This window comes from Grampus griseus, assembly GCF_964374135.1.
Source record: "Grampus griseus genome assembly, chromosome: 17".
NCBI classification, from domain to species: Eukaryota; Metazoa; Chordata; class Mammalia; order Artiodactyla; family Delphinidae; genus Grampus; species Grampus griseus.
The window spans coordinates 53509093-53532927 of NC_139011.1; the positions used below are offsets into that span (position 1 = coordinate 53509093).

At 38.6% G+C, this 23835-nt stretch overlaps 2 protein-coding genes across 4 annotated transcripts in view; one reads left to right on the plus strand and one right to left on the minus strand.

Annotated features, from left to right (window-relative positions):
• Positions 1-768: 768 nt before the first annotated feature.
• Positions 769-5854, plus strand: RBIS (ribosomal biogenesis factor). 2 transcript variants are annotated; one of them, XM_082675279.1, is made up of 5 exons: positions 769-891; positions 1493-1571; positions 3061-3177; positions 5343-5459; positions 5725-5854. In XM_082675279.1, exons 3-5 carry the CDS (start codon positions 3064-3066, stop codon positions 5794-5796), a joined length of 303 nt encoding a protein of 100 aa, XP_082531405.1. In that variant the 5' UTR covers positions 769-891; positions 1493-1571; positions 3061-3063; the 3' UTR covers positions 5797-5854. The 2 variants fall into 2 exon arrangements, with proteins under 2 accessions (XP_082531405.1, XP_082531406.1); XM_082675280.1 differs by lacking the exon at positions 1493-1571 and having other exon boundaries at positions 794-891.
• Positions 5855-6092: 238 nt separating this feature from the next.
• Positions 6093-23835, minus strand: part of E2F5 (E2F transcription factor 5) — a gene marked incomplete at its 5' end in the record, with an annotated part of 28423 nt that continues 10680 nt past the window's right edge. Inside the window, 7 exons of one of the 2 annotated variants that reach the window (XM_082675276.1) lie at positions 6093-6607; positions 7612-7659; positions 9759-10026; positions 11109-11173; positions 12432-12478; positions 13773-13934; positions 14827-14936. In XM_082675276.1, coding sequence (XP_082531402.1) covers positions 6498-6607; positions 7612-7659; positions 9759-10026; positions 11109-11173; positions 12432-12478; positions 13773-13934; positions 14827-14936 — 810 coding nt within the window. In that variant the 3' untranslated portion in view covers positions 6093-6497. Of the gene's footprint in view, positions 6608-7611; positions 7660-9758; positions 10027-11108; positions 11174-12431; positions 12479-13770; positions 13935-14826; positions 14937-23835 lie in introns of those variants that run through there. The other variant, XM_082675277.1, reaches the window with a different exon arrangement.

Consider the following 23835-nt stretch of genomic DNA (forward strand, 5'->3'; position numbering starts at 1 on the left):
AAGAAGTGATTCGATTTTCTAGAAAACTCAACCCAGAACACCTTAACTGGGAAATATACACACACAGACATAAAACTGGAAGGCAAGAATGTTTCTTCTAAGATTTTCTAAAGTTCCCTGATTCTTGTTTTACAACTTATTGATATTTTCTTGTGCCTCTGCCGTGCTGTCAGAAATTCTCATTTTGAAGCAAGGAAACTTCAATGAGAAAAGCATTTCAACTTTTGGCTCACTACAAATTTTCCCTTGGGAGATTATAGTTCTAGATCTGTTCCAGACATTAGGTTCTTTGTTGCTCCAACCAAACCCGGGACACCACCCAGAAGTGCGCAGCGCCACCTCCTGGAAGCGCGGACAGAGCCAGCCAGCAGTAAGCGGCTGAGAGCCGACCACCTGTGTTACGGTCTGTGTGGCTCTGGTGACTCAGACACTTCGGGTGGTTTCTGTACACATACCCCTGCGAGGAACTCCAGACTTAGCCGCGTCTTCGACGCCTCAGCTGAGTAGAGGTTCTTAACCCAGCGAACGGCAAGGCATGTTAACAGTGAGGACCCTGTGTTTAAGGAAGGGTGCTCCACAGCTGAGACGGTTCTGTGGGCAAGGCTATGTTAGGTGGGTGGGAAACCAGCCCGTGAGCGGAACGACGCTCGGTGGGCGGAAGGACGCTCGCTGGGCGGAACGACGCTCGATGGGCGGGGCTTATCTCCGTCGGCAGACCAAGCTCACGGGGCAGGACTCCGCCCTGTGGGTGGAGCTTATCTCGGTGGGCGGAAACTACGACCTGAGAGAGGACCCTTGACTGGCTGCCTCATTCCGGAACTTCCTGGATCCTGCGGGTGCAGATGGCGTCACCTGGAGCTTAAACCCCTGCACGAGGGTATCGGAGGACTGGTGAGAGATTAATTAAAAAATTTTCCGGCGCGCTGGCGTGGAGTTTCCGAGCGTTGAGACGGGATTGGCCGTCCGCGGGCTGCTGCCGTCTGGAGGCTCCGTTCCGTCGTCGCTTGCTGCCTTAGGCAGCCCTACTCGGCCGCAGGCCTGCTGGCTCAGGCCTGAAACTCCCATGCCTGCTGGGCCTTCATCCCACGGCAGGGTACCAGCTTTGGGTTGTTCTGTTGTCACCAGTTTCCACGTGGTTGTTAGAGAAAATCCCTATCCCACTACCCCCCCAGCTAGGCTCTCACCTTCTCCACGAACCTTCCTCAAGTCCCCAACTCTATTGGATGTTTTCCTTTTGTGACTCCACTCGTATGCTGTCAGTTACAGCACCTATCTTTGTTTCTTGTGTTTGTATATGTTTTATATGTATGTATATAGGTTCTGTACCACACTCGGTACATAGTAATTGATTAATGAATACTAGACGAATGGTTGGATTTTGGTTACTTATTGGAAGGATTTTAGATTATTTAATTTGGGGGTGGTTTATGTGTATTTTCTGCTTCTATAATAATCATGTATTTTCTACTGTGTTTATTTATTTATTTTTTAGAAGGAGTTCTGTTGGGGTTCGGAAGCATTGCTGTCTCTGTTGTTCCTGAGGCTAGACATTGAAGGAGGAGAGATACAATGTGAGCAAAGGGAAGAAGGGAAGAATGTGCAAGGTGTCTTCAGAGAGTAATTAGTAGACTAGAGTCGGTATAGAGAAATAGCAGGAGATACCTTTGACAGATTTATGCTAGAGTCAGGTTTCCAGCGATATGTCAGGACAAAGAATATTGCTCCTTGTGGGTTGGAGGAGCCACTGAAGGATTTTAACATTGGGACGGTTCATTTCGTACCACTACGCAGGATAGACTTGAATGCATGTGGCTTAAGCCAGGGGTTGACAGTCTTTCCGTAAAGGGCCAAATAGTAAATATTTTAGGCTTTGCGAGCCACAGTTGTCGCAGGAAAGCAGCCACAGACAAAACATACATAATCGAATGGACGTAGCTGCGTTCTAATAAAACGTCATTTACAAAGACAGGTGCCTGACCTGATTTGGCCCATGGGTATAGTTTGTCCCAACCCAGAGTCTAACCAAATAGTCCTAGGGACTAAAGCAGTAACCCAGTCCTGAACTAGGCAGTACTAAATCATGCTTTTGTACTGCATTTTTATTTATATTTGAGAGACCACATCACATAATGAGAGCTCAGGATCTAGTCTGCTTGGCTTTGAATCTTGGCATTCTCTGACTACTAATAGTGCAGCAATGGGCAGATTAGCTTCTCTTTGCATCAGATTTTTTTTTTTTAATCTGTAAAATGAGGATAAAATAGTACCTCCTACAAAGTGTTGTTGTAAGGAGTAAATTAGTTAAAATACATAAAATGTTAGCATAGTGCTGTACATGTAGTAAAAGCTTAATAAATCTTAACTATTAATATTTTTTAAATTGTTCTTCATGTGCATTGTTAAAGACAGGTTTGAGAGATGTTTCTCAAGTAGAATTTATAGGCTTAGTGTGTTTAGCTATAAAACAAAGATAATACCTACAGTTTTTAGGCAAGAGCCATTCACATAGAGGTGATGTGGAAGTCATGAAAGTAATTTAACGTGGGGGTTAGGAGGTGTAAGATTAAGTACTGGTTTTGAGGAGGTGCACACAGGAGTGAAAATGGGGCAAGTAAAAAGGAATGAAAGAAGGAGGGAGAAGGGAGTCAGTCCTAGAGTATGAAAGGAACTGGAATGGAATAGCAGTATGTAAACTAGCAGAAGGATGGATGGTGATGGTTAGAATTGTCAGATGCTGCAGAGAGCTGAAAAAAAAAAAACAATTGTTGTGTTGAGAATATTAATTAATCTAACTGGCAGAAACTAATGTGGAGCCTCTTATGGGTCAGGTGCTGGAGATGCAGAAAAGAATTAGCTACACACTCTGCACTGAAACAGAAAAATCTAGTAGGACCAAAAGGACATGGAGATAATTTTTATACAAGCAGCAATTTTAAAAATAATCAGGAGGAAGGTGGAACTTCTTAGATTTAATTGGTACCTTTACTTCCAAAAACTGAAATTGATTTACAGTTCATGAACATGGGCAACTTAATTGAGCTCCTTTTCTTTCTTTCCTAGACAATGGCCAAGAACAAACTAAGAGGACAGAAGTCCAGGAATGTATTCCACATAGCCAGCCAAAAAGGCTTTAAGGTTAAAAATAAAGCAAAACCAGTTACCACTAATCTGAAGAAGGTTAGTATCACTTATGCACTCTGACTTTATTGTTTACAAGCAAAGCATAATTGTAAAGCTACTGAAAAACTGAATGCTAATATTTAAAATAGGTTCTTAGCCTTTCCTACAAAAGCATGATGATTTTAAACATTTGTTTTAAAAAAGAAAAAAAGATGAAGAAAAATAACCTCCCTTTCTTGAATTCAAATGTGCAAAAAGAAGAAAGCATTTTAACTGCAAATGTATGAGTCTCCAAGTAACAGTTTTAATAGTTTTCTCAGAGCATAGAAATCATAAAAAAACATGGTATGGAAAAGTTATCTCTTCAAGAAGCTTTCAACAGAGTCAAGACATGGAATGTCAGTCAACACCCATTCTTTTTCTCCTCAGTAATTCTTATTTCTCTGAAGATATCTAGAACTCAGATAAAAACCTAAAAATAGAAGATAAAATATTTTGTTTCTTAAAATACAAAATTTGAAAAGAAAGGAGTTACTTTATCTTTATTTCAAAATATTTGGGGAATGGGAAATTTCTTCAAGATTAAGTAGACTCCTTAAGAAGATTATTCAAGAAAATGTTTTCAAGCTTAAGTAGTAGGTGGAGTCACCTCTAGAGGACTTAGTAATTATCATAATGGTCCATAGAAATGTAACATTTTATCTTTCAGTCTTCATGAACTAGCTGAGTTAAAATTTTTGGTGGAGCAATTTCATGACTTTGGAAATGCTAAAAAGGAAATAAAGCTGGGTGATATGACTGGGGTTTGGGGGTGAGTTTTAGATAGAACTGTCTTCAGGGTTGACATTGAAGCCAAGACCTGCCTGATAGGAGCCAGTGATGCAAACTGCTGGGAAGTGTTGGAGCAGCATGTTCTAGGCAGAAAGAATAGTGAGTGCAAAGACCCCCAGCTGGGTGAAGGCTTGGTATATTTGAGGAAAATTATTTTGTTTGGATAGGAAGTCCTAGAAGCTTTATGGATGCTAATGGAAAAGATCTGTGGGTAGGCAGCCTGGTTGGAGAAAGTATCGAACACTTTTCTGAGAAAGCAGCCTTAGGGGGAGGTCGTACAATCACCAGGTACTATATAAGCGGTAAATTGAAGTTGGTGGCCATGAACTTAAAGTGAAGCCAGTCAGCCAGCTATGATTTTTTAGAGCTTCAGTTTTGGGCTCCAAAAGGCTGATACTTGAGTTTAACTAGGTTGCCAGGCAAGTCTGATTGAGGGAGAGAAGAGAAGTAGAGTTAGGGTGTGAAGGAGTGACTGATTAGTGGTCATGGAATCTGTGCAGGCTAAAGGAAAAAGTGGGAATATGAAAATGTGAACAATAGTGAACTTGGTGGGAAAAGATTTCAGTGAGATTTAAGAATTATTAATAAAATAAGTGAATAGAAGGATAGGAGGTGGTGCAGTAACAGGTAATGATGCAGCCTAAGGTAATGCATGGGAGTGATGGCAAGGTAGGTCGTGGAAAAGACCCCTGGAGATGAGGACCTGAAGAGATTAAGAAGCCATAGGATAGGTTTTTGTTGTAGCCACTAAAAAGCGACGCCAGGCGTGAGAGGGGTCAGTGAGCCATGGTTTGAGATCTTTCACGAAGGAGCAAGTAACCATGGTGTTGATAGGTGACAGTAATGAGGAGAGGGGTGTCAGAATGTCCTGATGCATAAGATGCAAAAAAGCCAAAAGTTTTGAAGGAGAAATGGTTGGGGAGCAGCTGTGAAGAACAAGAATACCACCCCCACCTTTCAGATTCAAGTGAGGACGGCTACAGGGGCCGCTGTCCTCAGGAGACTGCCAGGCACTTCTATCAAGGAAGGATTCAGAGACGTACTGTTAGAAGGACACTGGAAGCATGCTATCCAGGTTCCTCATTTTACAGATGAGAGACGATAGCACCGTAGCTTAGAAAGATAGTGGTCACATATTTTGGCCTGCTTATTCCAGGAAAGTCAAAGTATGAGGTATATTCACATAATTCTTATTTTTTAAAAAACAGAACCTTTTGTCTAAAATGTCCCAATAAGACTAAGAATTTTAGTGTAAATTGTCTCCATAAATTGGTAGGATTGATAAGAGTTTATAGGTTTGGGAGGTAACAAGATTAAATTAAGGTTGCCTATATTTTTATCCTTAATGGTTGTGAGATCATGGATTAATGCTCTTTTTCTTTTTTTAAAAGATAAACATCATGAATGATGAAAAAGTTAACAGCGTGAATAAAGCTTTTGTAGATATGCAAAAGGTACTTGTACAGTTCGTAAAAGGCCTTTCCCTTGAACCTCTGCAGAAACAGCTGGTGAGTGGAAATCACTTCCTTTTGTTCTGGCTAATAAACTACAAATTTTCAAAGCCTGTATTGATTGTAATTTTTAGTATTTGGCTCTGTAGTATGTATAGCTTATTCAGACTTTAAAACATTGAGTCTAAAATATGGGAATTTATTGTTCTATTTCCAAAAGTACAACTAGAAGAAATTATATTGAATAATAGATATGTCAGTAGATTATGTCATTTTTGTTTGCTATTGTTATCTAAATTTTTAAATGTAATTTTCTCTCCAGATTCCTCAGCAGTGTCATGAAAACGAACAAGTTAATGTTGATGAAGCTACAAGATTAATGGCTCAGTTGTAATACACTGGTGATGCATCAAATTCTCCAAAAAGACCAATAAATTAAATGTTTTATACAATTTTATTTTTAAAAATCTTGTTAATGTACAGGCATTGGCACATTTTAAAAACAAACTACATAAACAGATCTTTCCTATAACCTAGGAAAGTGGAATGTCAGAAGTCAACAAAATGTGATAAACTTAAAGTGCTAAAACAGAAGGCACTTCACAAAATCTGTTCACTGAAACAGTTAATATATCCTAGTTTACACCCTTCACTTTATAAGTGGCAGTGAATGTCTGGATCAGAGGATACACAGAAATACGGACAGTCTCGTGGCAGTAAAAATGTAAGACAAACAAATGATGAGCCCTTGGCCAACTTTTTTGTTTTTGATGACCTTAAGTCTACTTTAACTTTCCTCTCATATAAGGAAAAAAACAGAAGGTTCAGAATGGGAGGAAAAGTTGAAATTCCAGAATGTAATTACTTGAGGGTAGGGAGTTGGTAGATATGAAATCACTTTTTCCCCTGAAGCAATCAGAATCCTTTGTTCTTATGGTTGAAGTTTTGTGAAGTAAAAAAGAAAGTATTAGGGAAGAACATTTCAGAATCAGTGAACTAAAAAGATGTTACATTCATTATTTTAAATACTTAGGTTAAGACGTCTAAAATGTTACACAGTTAGAGGTAGATAACAGTCCCAGGTTTCCATGGAATCTAATAATTTAGTATCTGGACATCAAACAGATCACAAACTCCTTCATTATCATCTAAATTAAAGTTGTAGTCATCTGCCGGGGTCGGAGAAAGCCGTAAAAGCGGAAACACTGCAAGCAAAAAATAAATTCAGTGTTAAAGATGGTTTCTACATACAGGTAATGATGTCTAACATAAAATACTATCAAAAACATCAAGCCAAATTATGTTTCCCCTGTTATACAGCAATTTTTTAAAAATATGTAATAGGAAATGTAATGATCAAATTAATGACTTATATTTTGTGTATATTTTGAAAGATTCTTCTTTAAAGACATTTTATGCATTGATTATAGGTGTTAGCTTGAGAAACAAGTTAGTTTTTATTGGTTGAACTTGTCACTAAAATTTATGATTCAGAAACACTGCTCAAAGTATTTTCTCTGATCTGCTAAATAAGCTACCACTTCGAAAACAGAGAAAGGAACTAGACATAAATTAATAAATATGCTGAAATTCTCTGCTTTTACAGAAGTGTTTGATAAATGTCTAAGTGGTTACTGTGCCATTGGCTAATTTAACAGCTGCTACTTCCTAGGTCTCGGCTATACATATTTGTTAGGAACCAGGACTCTGAATCCAAGAACTTTTAGAAAGGTGAGGCCCAGAGAGTAATTGTTAAAGTAACTACCATATTATAGCTAGTTGATTTTTAAGAATTACTTCAGATTAGACGATGATGTGGCTAATCTTAGTAATACTGACTTCACATTGGCAGCTTGAAGTTGGCCATGGTAGGAGTATTTACAAAACTGTTTTCAGATTTCCTGTTGACTCAGATACACTGTTTTACTCTTCTTGGCCAAATTCTTCAGGTGTAAAAAGGGCTAGTATGCCAACAATTTAGAACTTTATTCAGTAAAAGTGATGAGTATCCCCTTATGAATTCTTTTTCCTCAAAATGCAGGCAAAAAAATCTGAAGGATGCCTGTAACTTACTATGAATCATCATAGTACATTAAGCAGTTAAAAAATATAGGTTCTTCATTTCTTTTAAATCATGTGCCACTCATAAATTCTAGAAAAGCATTATTGATGTATAAGGTTATATTTATTAAAATTTTTAACTACTTACCATCAGAAGACATTAACTCATCAATGATATCTCCACTAATAGATCCCGCTGGAAAAAGAAATGTGATAAAGCTTTTTTTACACTTCTCTTTATATATTTTAACAGCAAAAAGGCAGTTACATTTAAACAGCATATATTTAAACACAGTATATATTAAGCACAGTTATATTTAACATCAGCATCTTGATTAAAAGTACGAAATTAGGGCTTCCCTGGTGGCGCAGTGGTTGAGAGTCCGCCTGCCGATGCAGGAGACACGGGTTCGTGCCCCGGTCCGGGAAGATCCCACATGCTGCGCAGCGGCTGGGCCCGTGAGCCATGGCCGCTGAGCCTGCACGTCCGGAGCCTGTGCTCCGCAACGGGAGAGGCCACAACAGTGAGAGGCCCGTGTACCACACACACACACACAAAAAAGTACGAAATTAAAGTACTAGAACTTTATGGAAACAGAATTTTCATGACAACTAATCTGTACCTGGCATTACTTTTAAACTTCTGAACTCAAGATGTAGCCCCAAAAACTCATCATTGTTTTCCCAAAACTGACTCCTCAGTTTTTAAAGTCAGTGTTACCATAATTCTCCCTATGACTCAACCTTAAAAGTGCAACATCACTTTACAGTCCTCCTGTTAACTTTATCTTCAGACCTCACACATCAAAGGTTACTTATTTTGCCTAAAGAGTATTTCTCAAATCTTCCTTATTTCTCTTTCCAGTCCCATTGTCATCACCCCACTTTAGCCTCAATGTTCTCTCACAGTTGCATAGCTGCAAACATCATATCTTCTGTCTTCATTGCCTCTAATCTCTTCTTCCCAGGGCCAGAAGTCTCTTCTTTCCTAATGACGTTACTTCTGTGTTCACCAGTATACAGTTCTAAACGTGCCACTTCCCTGGTCACAAATCTTCATTGGTTTATAGGTCAAAGTCCTAACTCAGTCTGATATTCAAGGCCCTCTCTAATCTGGCCCCAAATTGTTTTCTTTACTATTTCCAAATACAAAATCATGTACGGAAATGAAATGCTCAAAAGTTTCTTTAATGCTTTGTGAAAGCCAATGTACTAATTGTGTCTGAGCTAAACCATAAACCTGCCTACTTTATTCTTCCCAATTAGATTATAAGCTTTTGAAAGATGACACTTTCTGTTGTGCATCCCTGTGGCCTATGGTGTGGAAATACTTATAGGGGAAGGACATGGGCAACAAGAAGCTGAAAAATATTCTGTGTCCAGTAAGATCTTTTTAGGCTCACTCTTACCTATTGTGAACTCAAAGAGTAGACCACATCCCAAAAGGATAAAGGTAAAAATAAACAAAGTGGAATATATACAATATAGTTATTTTAAATTATCTGCAATACTACGTCTAGATTGCATGGCAATCATTCATTCAGCAACCATGGGTCCTTTATTTGCAACCACTAAGGAGTTGGTAAATACCTAGCCATGTAATAACCAAGGGAAAGGACTGGATGCTGAGGAAATTTTATAAATTTAAGAAATGTGGCCCCTATTCCTGATGCCCAGTTTTTAGCTATTTATCATTTCACAGATCAAACAACTTAGGAAGGCAAGATTTCCTAAATAATTGGAGTTGAGACCACTTATCAACTCTATAAAACTAAGCTTTCCAAATAAAAAGTATAACAATAGAGAATACAGAGAAACAGGAGACATAAGTCACTATAGTTGTCCCTAGTATGATTTTTATTAAACATAGAACAAATTTCAATTATATATACTAGAGTTACTAAGAGATAAAAGAACCTTACAAAGTAAATCGCAGATAAAAAGCTGACATGTAAATAGTAAAAGGGGGGTGGGGGAACAAATCTGGTTTAATTCCAAAAATGGAATCCTAAGGAAAACTGCAAATATATATATTTACACAGTCTATGAAACAACTAGTAGTAGTATAATTAAAGATAGGATCTGTTTTTTAAATTTTCCTCATAATACATATTCCAGTGCTGGGCACACAGAAGACACAAAATTAATACTTGTTGATCAGGTTTACTATTTTGCCTCCTATACTAGATAATAAAATAACATCACAATTGAGAAATTCAGAAAAGCTCTCCAACTTGTTCAACACAGCATTCATATTTTCCCCTCTACTTTTTAAAACAAAGGCTCTGAACCCACCTGAAGATAAGTCTGTGGCTGGAGTCTGCTGAAGATTCTGGCTTCTTTCGGAGACATGTTGCTCAGGCAAGTTCTGAGTTGCCATGTTGGATTTCTGTGGAGGCACTGGAGTCGAGGGCTGAGAGGAAGGCTGTGTGAGGTCATCAGGTGGGGGAACAGGAAAAACCACGGGCTTAGAGGAGCTGGACTCTTTATTTATAAGCAGCACGTGGATAGGTCCGGAATGACTCTTTAGATTGATCTGGTATTTCTTTTGTCCATTCTGACCCTTTGAAGTTAGTGGGCACAAACAAATGAATAAAGGCCAACATTTCTAGGTAAGCTGAAACATTAAAAATAAGACAGGCAAAGCTATAGGGACTAACTACGAGAAAATTAAGCCGCTAAGTCAAAACATAGAGACCTAGAATGGGATATTGAGTGCTATAAACCACTTGCCCCTAAAAGTAAGCTTTTCTTAAATACTGGGCAACTCCCAGTTGTAGAATTCTGGAAACCATCTATTTGTGTGTAATTATACATGTCAGTGTGCAGCAGCACTCCAAGCATTCTCCACATATATGGAACCCCGTCCCCTGGCATCGGCCGCCATGGATGTGGTCATCTGAATGTGCGGTCTTAAATGGCAGCTATTTCACAGGTCGAAACTTTTTTTCATTCAGCAAAGCACAAAGACAACTGAGTTTTCCTACAGAGATATAAATGTAAAGTCCCTCCATTTCAAAAAGGTAATTTGTATCCCGAGGCTTCAGAAACCAGTAATGTAAACGCCTAAATACAAAGTTCTAGAATAGCTGGGAGAAGAGAGGGAGGTGATAACAGTAATTTTTTCTACCTCTTTTTTGATTGTTATAGTTTTCAAATCAGTTTGTTTCAGGAAATTTGAATCTGAAAACTAAAATCATGAAATTTATATTAGCATAGAGTCAATAAATATCTCTGACTCAATAAGCCAGAAAATGTTTTTTAAAAGACCTAATTTAAAGCAATATATTATTGTTGATATTTAAAGTGAACTTTTTCCTCAGGATTGTTATATTGGTTATAGATATAGTCAAACTGATCTTTTAAGATTATTGACTATATCATTACTCATTCCTTGATGTCTTCTAGCTCAAATAAAATCAAATTTTAAGAAAAGTTAAATGTTAAATGATTCATTCAGTCACTTCCATAATTTTACCAACGTACTGAAGACATCTAAATTCAGATATCAGTACTTTCAAACAGACACCTTAAAAGCAGTAACTTGAAAGTGTTTGCAATTAGCTCATGTTCAGCTAAAGAAAATATATTTGTCCCTCTTGGAACAGTAGATCCATTTTAACAAAAGTTATCCTACATACATACCATTTCTGGAATAGGTACCTCCAGCTGTGTACCAGAAGGTGCTTGAATGGCCAAAAGTGTATCACCTGGTCAAAAAAATTAAGAAATAAAGATTTTTACATTTTAGAAAATACTACTGATCCTGTAATACAGTGGCCAAGAGTGTGGGTTGGCCAAGAGTGTGGGCTGTGGAGTCAGAATGCTTGGATTTGAATCCCAAGCTAGGTAACCTTGGGCTTTGGTTCTTAATTCTGTAAAATGGAGGCAATATAACTTACTGCATAGGGTTTTTTTTGAGGATTAAATGAGGCAATATATGTGTTAGACCTTAGAACAGGTTAAATGTGTTAGCTCTATTCTCATAAACAAACTGCTTTCACCCAATCTCATGTCAAGTCTGAGATTCTTGAAACCTTTTAGCCTTAGTTAAATAACACTGTTTAGTTGAAGTATTTATACTACTTAAATGACTGGAGACACTAAAGATTAGGTATGATACAGTGAAATCTTAAGCTTAAGTGAACTTACTTTTGAAGCCAAATTCTACAGCAGTCTCTGCTGAGTTGAAGATTAAAAATACTTCCCCCTTTCTTTGAAAACTTGGGAAATATGATGGCAAAGTAGAGCAATAAGCCCACATATATTACCAACGTAATCTTAGATGAAAGTCAGATTCCACTTGGCAAGGTGTTCGGCAGATTATTTTTTGTATGTGCATGATACAAGACTGTCCTCTTTTAATAGGTCATGCACAATTAAATATAAATCTGTATGCAAAATTTCATTTTACTTGTATTATATATATTATGGAAATACAGCCCCCACCGCCCATTTTAGTTACTAATATATTGTCATCTTAAGGGGAAAACATGGAGGCTGGGGATGGAATAGGGTGAGGAATAATTTTCCTGATAATAAAATGGATAAACCTCACTCTGTCCTCATGCTTTCTTTGGGTTCCATTTGTGACCAGCACACTTGCTACATATATTTTCATAAACAGTGCCAATGAGAACCGTGTTCTAGTTCAAGTTTAGTCATTGACTCTCTGATTCTGTGACTTTGAGGCTGTTGCTTAATCGCTGACTTAGGTGCCTCTCCCACACACAGTTTATACCTACTGATGTGGGCAATGAAGTGAAAGCAGGGAAAAGCAGTTATTGTCATGGAAACAGAAATGAAAGCAGCCTATCAACACATAGCACTGTAGAGTGAAACCCAAAAATGTCCACAAGTCCTGAAAATAATGACTTAGGGTGAGTGCATGGAGAATTTTGAATCACGTTACACTAAATAGGTTGATTACAGGAAGAATGTAAGAAAAAATTTACTAACAGTACTTACCATTAAAGCAATTACAGATGTCTTCATGAGTTACATAGGAAAATGTACTGTCATAGAGTTAAGGAAACAACATTTATATCAAGGTCTAGACATTTAAATTAAGATAATAAATCTGAAGGCCAAAATAAAATGACCAAATGCATGAAGGGACTGTCACATATGGTCAGATGAAAAACAACACAAGTCTTCAGTCTGAAAAGGCAAAGACAATCACATAAAGGTCCATAAGAGAAGTGTCCATCCTTTGCTCTAAGAAGAAGCCACTTTTGATTTCTCTGTCATTGAGAACTCTTGGGAGAGAGATGGAAAACACATTCCTCATGGAGACAGGAGCTTCAGGGGGAAGGATATTGATGGGAAAAAGGATGCTCTCAGTGGGAGTGAAGAGCAACTATACAAGCCTCTGCATCGAGAATCTTCTTGGGTCATGGTTTGGGGAATTGGGAGTGGCCACAATCTTGGAAAGCAGTGCAGCAAAGTGCATGATCAACTAGTTCAATGCTTTTTGAATCTTGGGGTTCCACAAGGCACAGTTGAAGACCCCCATTATTATCAAACTGTTAAGGAGTTCTGATCATAGAAAGGAAATAACAAATGAGATCATGGACTTGTTCACCAAAGACAAGACAACACAAAAAATAAATTGTATACATTAGTCAAAAGTTCATAAGAGGTGGTACCAGATAAATGTAGTTAAAATGTTCCATATGACTACAGGTAAGTTCACAAATCAAGAGAGTCACAGATATCTAAGAGAACACAATGACTATAAGAAACACATGGAGTATATCACTAATGATGTTTCCTCCCAGTACAGTAGATACTCCAGCCTTGGAACCCCACCCTCCAGTAAATACTGTCTTAGGGTTAATGTTAGGCGGAATGTATCCTGGACTGATTGCAGGCCTGTAATATTTCATTTTCAAACCAAAATTAATTTTTTAAAACTTTGAGAGCTGCTGAATTTTTACTACTTCAGAACACTGAATGATTTAAGTACAGAACAATGATTTAAGTATGTCTATGCACTTAACAATGACTTCCAAATTCGTAGACCCCCTAAGCACACTTTAGCTAGCATGTTACGTCCTATCAATGGGTAGACTGAATGTAAGTGAATTTGTTTTTCTCAATGCAACACAGTAATGATGCTAACTGATGCACTGTATAACTTAAAAAGGTAAAAATTTTAAAATATTAGTATAAATCAGAATTATAAAATTAAAATGTTATATTCACTAGCAAAACTGAACTCTGAAAACACTAGAATAAAGTAACTGATCTTCAGACTGAAAGAATATGTAGATATTATGTATATGTATAGCGTATTTAAAAGGATATCTATTATTAATGGAGTCGTCCATCACATTTTTGATGCTTTGCTGTAGCCACAACTTCTGCTGATCAAGTTCTCTTTCCTTCAGTTCTAGATCTTCAATTTCGGCTTTAAGATATCTTAATCTATCTATGACTTCTTTAGTATTACAGCCAGCACCTACACCTCTTAAAAACATATGAGAATTAATATCCCCAGTATCAGACCCAGTTAAACATCACTTAATTTTTGTAGTAGTAAAACTCACTGAATATATTCAAGACAAAAATCTTTACACTCTTCTAAAAATCAAGCATTAAAATCCTTAGAAAATTTAAGCACCATATACCTCTGAATATGTTTGCTTAGACAATTTATTGCCAAGAACAACCAAAGTACACAAATTCTCAACATGTTCTAGTGTGCTTTTTGTCTTCTAGAAGGTCAGGCTGGTGACTGAGGCACCAGAGGATGTCAAAGTCAAATTGTCACACTGGAAGTCTCACTATATGGACTGAGATACTGGTAAAACACATTATAACCTTTTAATATATTTTGGTGGGATTTTTGGCTAAGATAAACCAAAAAATTAAGGCTAAAGGGGACAAATTTGTGGAACAGAAAGTGTTTATCACACTCAAACATACAACAGTTAACAAATGACAACATGCATTTCAACTAACCATTATTTACAAAGTACATAATCCTGTGTATAAGACACAGTTCCTGTTTTCAAGGAGTTTATATTAGGCGGGCAGATAAATACTTAAGCAGAGAGGAATTAATAATACAAAGCAGTATGCAGTGTGTACCAAATGAGTAGCTTGAGGGAGAAAGTAAGATCTGAATTTTAAGAGTGTAAATTAAACAGTGGAGTGAGCAAGGGGACATCCCAACATAGAAGTGACACATACAGAAGCCCAAAGAGGTGTGTCCAGGGACACAGGTGGGGCTGGTGTGACTAGAGTAGATGGCTGAAATAGAGGCCTTCGGAGAGGCAAATGGTAGAAAGGTCAGATCTTACAGAGCACTGAGAAGAAAAAGAAAGGTTTTAGAACAGAGTACTGGTTTGTAACTTACTTCCATTGTATACTATTTTTTGACTTTTTTTCAATTAGGTCAATTCCTTCCAAGACATTGGTGATATCATAAATTCTTCTCTTTTGCCTCACTGCCAAAGTATCTGCAGCCTGTTTTAAAAAAAAAAAAAAAGGAAAGAACAATGAAATAAATTACATTTCGTATTTTAAGGCCAAAAAGGCTTTGGTTATTAAGGTCACAGCATGAGAGCCCAATCCTAAATCTGACCCAGTCAGCTGCTTGGGTATGTGCAAATCAACCCTCAAACACTGAAAATACCAAAGAAATTATTCCATTTAAAAGCCAGCAGATGTTGGAATGGAAAAAAAAAAATGAAGAAGTCGTGACACGAAGCCCACAAAAATTAAAGAACACAATAAGAATACTTCATATCACCTTATGGGCTAATCCTGAAAAGGCACTGCTAATTGTCACTTCCTATCTTATTTCTCCGTTCATAAACAGTCTTGTCTAAAATCAGCCTTAATTACTTTTTAAAACTTTGAAAAATTATGTCAGCAGCTTTTAAATAATGAAGTCAAGATACTTGGGGGGAAATTCTGAATTATACACACACTGTAATACCTTGAAATACACAATCTGCATTTTTTAAACTCACAGTGAAAAGAGAGGAATGATCATGCCATCCCAACACAAAGCATAAAATCTACAAGAAATCAAAATCTATAGCACAAGGTTTTGGTACTAGCAAACACAAAAGCTTGGTGGTTTCACTCACATTAGGTAAGACCAATGAAAATAATTAACGCTATCATGTCATGAATGAATTGAGGAATGCTGGACAGTTCTTCTAACTAGTTCTCACTCACATGTCTGACATTTGTTCCCCAATAGTACAAACAGAACCTCTAAGACGAGGTTACCTTACAGCTCTTTTTTTCAGAGTGGATTAGACAACAGACTATCTTGAATGTGGAGTCACATTTTAAGATTCATGGTAGTAATGAAAAAACACATTTATGTCCTTACTGACAATATTCAGTACATATGTACAAGATTTCGTTTCATATAGTTAGTTACCAACTACCCCAGGGCTTGCTTCCTTCCACAGGGGGCATGTGCAACCAACAGCAACTGCTTGCTTCACAGGCATGTGGAATCTGTAAGTGAAATGTCGGTTCTATCAATCTAGTCGTTGTGTTACCAAAAATACCGGTTACTGTTGTCCAATCACACAGGTCTTCGGGAAGGGGATTCATGCCTCAAACAGTGGACTAGGAGGGTAAGTAGGAAGTGGCAGAGAGAAGGAAGAACCAGAGCGTGAGGCTGTTTGAACCCCCAACTCTGACTAGAGTTTGGCTCCATCTCTTCTAGAAAACGAGCAAATGAAAAAGAGGACTAGGCATTGTTTCATTGATATCCTCTTCCTTGTACTTAGCAATTTCCTCTCTGTTTCACCTACCATCGTAGAGTTTCTGTCCTTGAGTGTGAGGCTGTCTTTCTGAAGAGCAATCATCTACCGCAAAGCTAACTGTAAAATCTTAACTTGTGAATTAATGTCTCACTTCCCTCTTGAGAAGTAGCCCACAGCACTCCAAGCCAGCTCTGTGTTATCCGTAGCTACAGACTCAACACACAAAAGCCGTCACAACCACAGCAACAGCTCACCAGGTAGGGTATTAAAATATGTTTGTATGAACCAGATCACATAGCTATTCTAGGTCACTGGGCAAAGAGCCATGAGATCTCACTTTTAGCTCAAAATTTGTAAAAAAGTATCTCATTTATAATTTATTACTGCTTAACAATTATAAAATTAAACACTTGATTTCCAAATCTAAGCATTATTTCTTAAATATCTTTCTATTTAAATATATATACATGATCAACATTAAAAAGGATCTCCAGGAAGCTTTTATTTTAGCAGCTGCATCATCCTTCTGAAGTCAGGTTCTGGAGCCAGGCACACCACGATCCAACCCCAGCCCTGCCACTTCCTGTCTTCAGTTGGCTTCAAACTCATTAAACCTCACTTCCTTTTTAGAAAATGGATAACAACACATGCTGAATTGTGGGGATTAAACTGGATAATCTTAGCACAGTGTCTGCTGCATAATTTAAATATTGGTAAGTAACTGCCTCATCATCAAATACAGGTTGAAACAAGAGATCATGGGTAAGTTAGAGTTTGCATGTATACGAACCTATCATATTTTATGTAGTGTTTTTAAAAGTTGCGTGTGAATTCTTAAAGTTTTATTAAGTAGTCCAAGACCTTTGTACTTAATAAAATCATACAAGGAATCACCACCACCTTCATTCATTCATTCAGCACCCACGGGGTGCCAGGCTCGTCTGGGTCTTAAGGATACAGTGGTGACAGAATGAAGTAGCCCACGGCACTCCCTCTTTTGAGGTCAGGGAGTTAATAATGTACAAAGAATTATGTTAGAAGGAATGCATGTAGGAAGGTGCTATATTTAACAGGATTTTCAGAGAAGAGCTCCCTGATAAGGCGACATTTGAACGGAATGAAGTGACCCCTGGGAACACCTGGCAGTAAGTGCAAAGGCTCTGAAGTGGGAGATGCTTAGGTCCTTCAAGAAAAGGTGGGCAGGCCAGTGTGGCCAGAATAGTGATTGAGAGGGAGAATGGGAAGGGGGTGTGTAACAAGAGGAGGAAGAAAGGGGAAGGGGAAGAGAGACAGGGAGACAAAGATGATAACCTGGAAGAGGTAGCAAGGGGCCAGATCACTGGGGTCTTGCAGGCCACTGTAAAGACTTCAGCTTTTACCCCCAGTAAAACAGAAAGTCACTGGAAGGCTCTGGGAACATAACGATTTGGCTCCACATTTTCAAAGGTTCTCTCGGGCTGCTCTGGGTGAAAGAAAAGAAGCCAGTGAGAAAGCAATGGCAATAATCCATTCAAGAGATGGCCATGGCTTGGTGGAGGGGGAGATTGTGAGAAGTGGTGAGATTCAGGATCTGTATTTTTTAGAGCTTTTTAAAATTTTTTTACAGCTTTATTGGATTATAATTTATAATTGCTTTACAACATTGTGTTTGTTTCTGCTGTACAACAAAGTGAATCAGCTATATGTATACACATATCCCCCCACTCTTGAGCCTCTCTCCCACCCTCCCCATCCCACCCCTCTAGGTCGTCTCAAAGCACCGAGCTAATCTCTCTGTGCTATACAGCAGCTTCCCACTAGCTATCTGTTTTACACATGATAGGGTACATATGTCAATGCTACTCTCTCAATTCGTCCCAGCCTCCCCTTCCCCCACTGCGTCCACAAGTCGGTTCTCTACGTCAGTGTCTCTATTCCTGCCCTGCCACTAGGTTCATCAGTACCATTTTTCTAGATTCCATATATATGCATTAATATATGGTATTTAGGATCTATTTTGAAGGTACAGCAAGCAGGCGATCCTGAGAAAGGAATCAAGAGTAACTCTTTGGTTTTTGACATGAGCAACTGGAGATGAGGAAGGTTGCAGGAGGAATAGGTTTGGGACACTGAAAATCAGGAACACGGTTTTGGACATGTTGACTTCCAGGGGGGAGAAATCAAGAAGGCCACTGGACATTGGGAGTGTGTGGGTTAGGGGAGAAGTCCAAGCTAGAGATACAAATTCAGAAGCCATCAGTAAAGAAGACATTTTAGGACACTGGATGGAACCTACTGGATTCACCTAGGAGGTGAGCATAGAAGGAGAAGATGTCTAAGGGCCAACCCTGGGGTTCGCCAGTATTTAAGATCCGAGAAATGAGGGGCAACCTGCCACTGAAGTAAGAGAAGTAGGAAGAGTGGGGTCTTGGAAGCCAAGGGAAGAGTGTAAGAAAGAGTGACCATGTTAAGTATCGCTGGCAGGGAGACCTGATTCACTGAGACCTGATCCATGGATTAGACTTTGGAAAGATCCCGAGTGACCTTGGTCGGCGCCGTTTTGACAGAATGGCGGAGTAGAAAGCCTTCATGGAGAGATTCCAGGACACAGTGGAAGGAAAGCTGGAGTGGACAGCTCTTCTGAAGATTTCTGCTGCAAAGAGGAACAGAAATGGGGCAGTAGATATAGGGAATTGTGGGGTTTCCCCAGGAAGTTTTTTTTTTCCCTTCATTTCTCTTTTCTTTTAAAGGTGGAGCAATTTCAACATGCGAGTATGCTGATAGGAATGAGCCAGTAAAGGGGGAAGAGGGATAATTCATGATGCAGGAGAGAGAAGGGGCAACCAATAAAGAAACAGCAGTAAGTAGGCAAGGGGGGATGTGAATCAGACTAGCTGAGGATCAGCCTTACATAATAAGAGGGCATATTAATAACTGAAGCTCATCAGAGTGCCCAAGTGCAGCTGTGGGTATGATAGTAGACAAGGTAAGGGGAGAGGTTAGACACTTCCTTCTGGTTGCTTTTTTTTTCTCATCAGTGGAGGTGGGAGTGGAGGAGTGAAGGGGGAGAGGGGTTTAGTGGTTGAGAGAGGAGAAGTGTGAAATCCTCATCTAGGAAAGCCAGAGAATAAGTCATGTAGAAGGAATGCTGGACCTCACTATGGTCCTGTTCAAGTTAGTGGTCCTGAATTTAAAGTGAGAGCCATCAGAATCACTGTGCATTTTCCTGCGGCCCTGCAGAAAGGCTGGGGTGTTGTCAAGGGACAGGCAGGGAAAAAAATGGGTGCATCCTCATCCCATGCTGGCACCGTGGCTGTTGAATGCACATGAGTATGCATCAAATTTACTTTAAAAGTTTACATTTATCATTCTAGGACCTGACCTATATAGCCATAGGGAAGCATCCGTTAGATGCTCACTTTTTCAGGAAAAACAAACATAACCCTCTGAAAGGCATAGATCTCCCCTCCAAATATTAAACTCTTTTCTAAAAATATGTCACCAATGGTGAACAAACTGATATCCACAGGTGGAACAAAATTAAAACTTGTGATGCTTTTAAGAGGTGGACAAGTCAAATAAAACCTAAGAGCTGAGAGCGATCACATATAAGTGCTAAAAAGGGCTTTAAGAATTTTCTGGCCCCACCCCTTCACTTGAACAAATGAGTCCACTAAGACCAGTGTTAATTCTGCGAGGGAGAGAGATTATGTGGTAGCTTTATTTGGATTAGGATTAGTTGCGGCTCATTTGCTCAAGGATGTTCTTCCGGTGCAGCCTGATGCTTCATTCAAAAGGGCTGATATAAACACAGTAACTCTGGAAACATCCTGTCTTTCAGGTTCTCCATCTGTAAAGCAGGTACTTTACTCTCTTCCAGGACAACAACTGTTGACACACGTGCACTCAATGTCTTAGCTACTGTGCTACAGAGACTAACGTTACAGTGAGGAGGGCCACATCCAAAAATCAAAACTGTGCAATACAAACACTACAAGGGACTTTCCTGGTGGCCCAGTGGTTAACACTCTGCGCTTCCACTGCAGGGGGCACAGGTTTGATCCCTGGTCGGGGAACTAAGATCCCGCATGCTGCACGGCACGGTAAAAAAAAAAAAAAAAAAAAAAAAAACCACTACAAAACATCAGTTAGTTATATACACATGCATACAGACATGCCCAAGTGATGGGATCCTGGATATAAGGTGGAAGGACCCCAGGTAATACACCAAGATTGCCTATGAAATATTTTAATGAGAATTTAAAAAAAACTGTGCTCGATGGTATGTTGCTTTATCTCATGGTAAGATTACTAGCTAATTTCAAACACTGTTAAAGATAATTGAGATGTAGAATGTTTGATTTCAACCCACAGTTAAGAAGAACCATTTATAAGCCAGTAATTGGATAATTGTGTAATAGGATCTTTCACAGATGTTATCTAACTTAATGCTCACAACTGCTTTGTAAAGTAGGTATCATTCTCCCTGTTTTATAGGAAACAGACTCAGAAGGCTAATGAATAATCAGGTGGAATCTGGCATTAATTATATATTCATGAAATAAATTTGTGGCAAAACATTTTCAAATGGACTTCTATTATTTTTAAAGACTGGTGGACCGTCATAAGTTCCCAAGCTATACAAATGCACTGAGTAGCAATTCGAGTACCACTAGTCTGCAGGTGGTTCCATCTAGAGTGTATAAAATGGTCTGAAAAGGCAAAAAGATCTTCATTTCCACTTATTATTCAAAAATAATAACCAGTAACAAAAAAACTGTAAGCATATCTAAGTCTTCGGGACATGGCTAACACCTGGCAGAATGAGGATGAAAAAATGAAACAGTCCTGTAAAGTAGAGACAAAGTGTTATAGGAGACTGAAAAAAGAGAGATTACTGGAGGTGGGGGCAAAACAGGAAAGAGTTCCTGGAGGAGGCTGCTGTGTGCTTTCAATGCATCTGTAGAGGATGTTACATCAGGAAGGAAATTAAATACCCCAAAAATAAATAACTTACTTTAAGGCTACAAAGGGCTTCCTCCAGAAGCAGCGCTAAGCACACAAGTGTTTTAATGAGTAAATCTCCCCCGAAGAAATCTCTCCTTAAAAAATCTGCAGTGCTTTCACTACCTCAAACTAACTACTACTCTATATGATATTTTTAAGTGCATAAGCTTTAAATTTGTTCTAATTCTTAAATTTTTTTAATAAACTCTGCATAAGCTTTTGAAAAGAAACTTCATTTGTACTGCCTTACTCAAGTCACCCAAGATTTCTCAAAAGAAAAAAGAAGACACTTGATAAAATATCTATTTAAGTAGGAAAAGCCTGCTGAAACTCAGCTCTAGAGATTGCTTGCCTAGGTCCCCAAATGCGTGCTTTGTAATTCTCATATGTGTTAAGTTTCTAAAACAGGAGCAAAATTAAGCATGCATCTGCTATTCTACCACTGGGATTTGTATCTGCACATTTTCTATCATCCTGATGGTTAGAAGTTAGGAACCAAAGAAGTGACACAGAAGTTAGGAACACGGGCTAGCCTGTAAGATAACAGTTAAGATACTGTTGTTGTGAAGATTAAATGAGTATATTTGATACACTTACGAGAGTGCCTTGTACATCACGAGTATTACATTCGTGTTAGCCATTATCACTATTATAGATCCAATTTCTCACCTATAGTAAGAAAACATTGTTCTTTGAAAAGTGTATCATGGAACGTAACAGACCACATTTACTTACTTATCTGGTGTAACTCACTAACTAACATTTCAGAACACAGTCAAGCACAATGAAGTAGGAAAAAGGGCTTCTGCAGAAGCAAAAATAGATATAAAAAGGTATGTTTTATTACTCAAATAGTTCACGCCATTTGGATCCTATTTACTCCTTCTCTTCTATGATTCCTAACAGTGGGGATATTTAATTTCAACGTCCACGAGAAAACTGGAAGTACCATCTGGGACACTGGCGAGGTACCTAGGCAGCAATCAAGGGATGTGGCAGAAATTATAGAAAGGATAAAAAACTCACTAAGCAGACAAAGCTGAGGGCACTGGACATGGCAGTAATCCAACACACTTAGAAAAGCTTTGAGGCTATCACCTCCAAAGGATAGAAAAAATCATATTCATCATGACTACCCCAAGTTACCAAAAGAATAAAATCAAGCACAAAGACATGTGTAATGCATTTTGGAAAATTTTCAAACCAAAATGGTTAAATGTTCTTTTATAAGAAATAATGTTATCAATAGACATAAACCCTTAGGTAATCAGAAAACTCAGCTATGGACAAAATCTCATTATCTAAAGGATAAACAACGGTTTCAGAATACCTGGACTTGTCATTATCAAGAAGAATGTACTAGTCAGATGTGGATTTTAAAATAAATCCAAAAATCTCAAAGGGATTACAGTTGAATGTGACCAATGACTGAGTTAAACTCAATTTTCAGGTCAACTTCCTTCACAACTGTGACCAGCGGCCTATTCTGAAAACTGATTAAACCCCCCCAAATAACTGGGGCATCTCTGTCTCAAACACACATACACACACAGACACGCATATGTATATACATCAAAATGTCAAAAATTTCCTTCACCAAGAACTTCTAAATGTCAAATCTATGGAAGAAATAAAAATGAAAAGATAAAGATTTGACTATCTCAATAATTAAAACTCAGTAAAAGAAAGTATGAAGACCACGAATTAAAACATGGACAAAAGATAAATTTCACACCAAAAATTTGTTAACATTCTTGAAAAAGTTTTCAAACTTTTAATGAGTTAGCAAAAGAATAATAAAGAAATGCAAATTTAGGGCTTCCCTGGTGGCGCAGTGGTTGAGAGTCTGCCTGCCGATGCAGGGGACACGGGTTCGTGGCCCGGTCCGGGAAGATCCCACATGCCGCAGAGCAGCTGGGCCCGTGAGCCATGGCCGCTGAGCCTGCGAGTCCGGAGCCTGTGCTCTGCAACGGGTGAGGCCACAACAGTGAGAGGCCCGCATACCAAAAAAAAAAAAAAAGAAATGCAAATTGAAACAATGGAAATATACGTCTACACAGAGAATTGTACCTGAATATTCATAAAGGCCCAAAATTGGGAGCAGCAGGTGAATGGATAAGCAAAGTGTACTATATCCACAAAACGAAATACCAATCAGGGACAGAAAGGAATGAACTATTGGTACAGGTAACAATGGGCGTGAATCTCCAAAACATCATGCTGAGTGAAAGAAGCTAAACCCAGAGCACATACTGTATGAGTACATTACCATGAAACTTTAGCAAAGGTCGTTTTAATCCATGGAAAAGAAAACAGAGCAATGCTTGCTTGGCGGGGTGGGGAGGCTGGAGTTTGGCTGGGAGAAGGCAAAAGGGAGCTGTTTTGGGTGATGGAAATGTTACACATCTGGTTGTGGTGGTGGTTACAGGTACAAGCATTTGTCAAAACTCACCGAACTGTACAGTTAAAATGGGAGCACTTAATGGGTGGAAATTATACCTTTACAAAGTTGACTTAAAAAACAGAGATACTATTATTCATCATCTTTCAAATTTGTAGAATATGAAAACATCAGAATACCCAATATTGATTCATTCTATCTATCCATCACTTATCTAACAAACACCTGGAAACAGCACTTACTATGT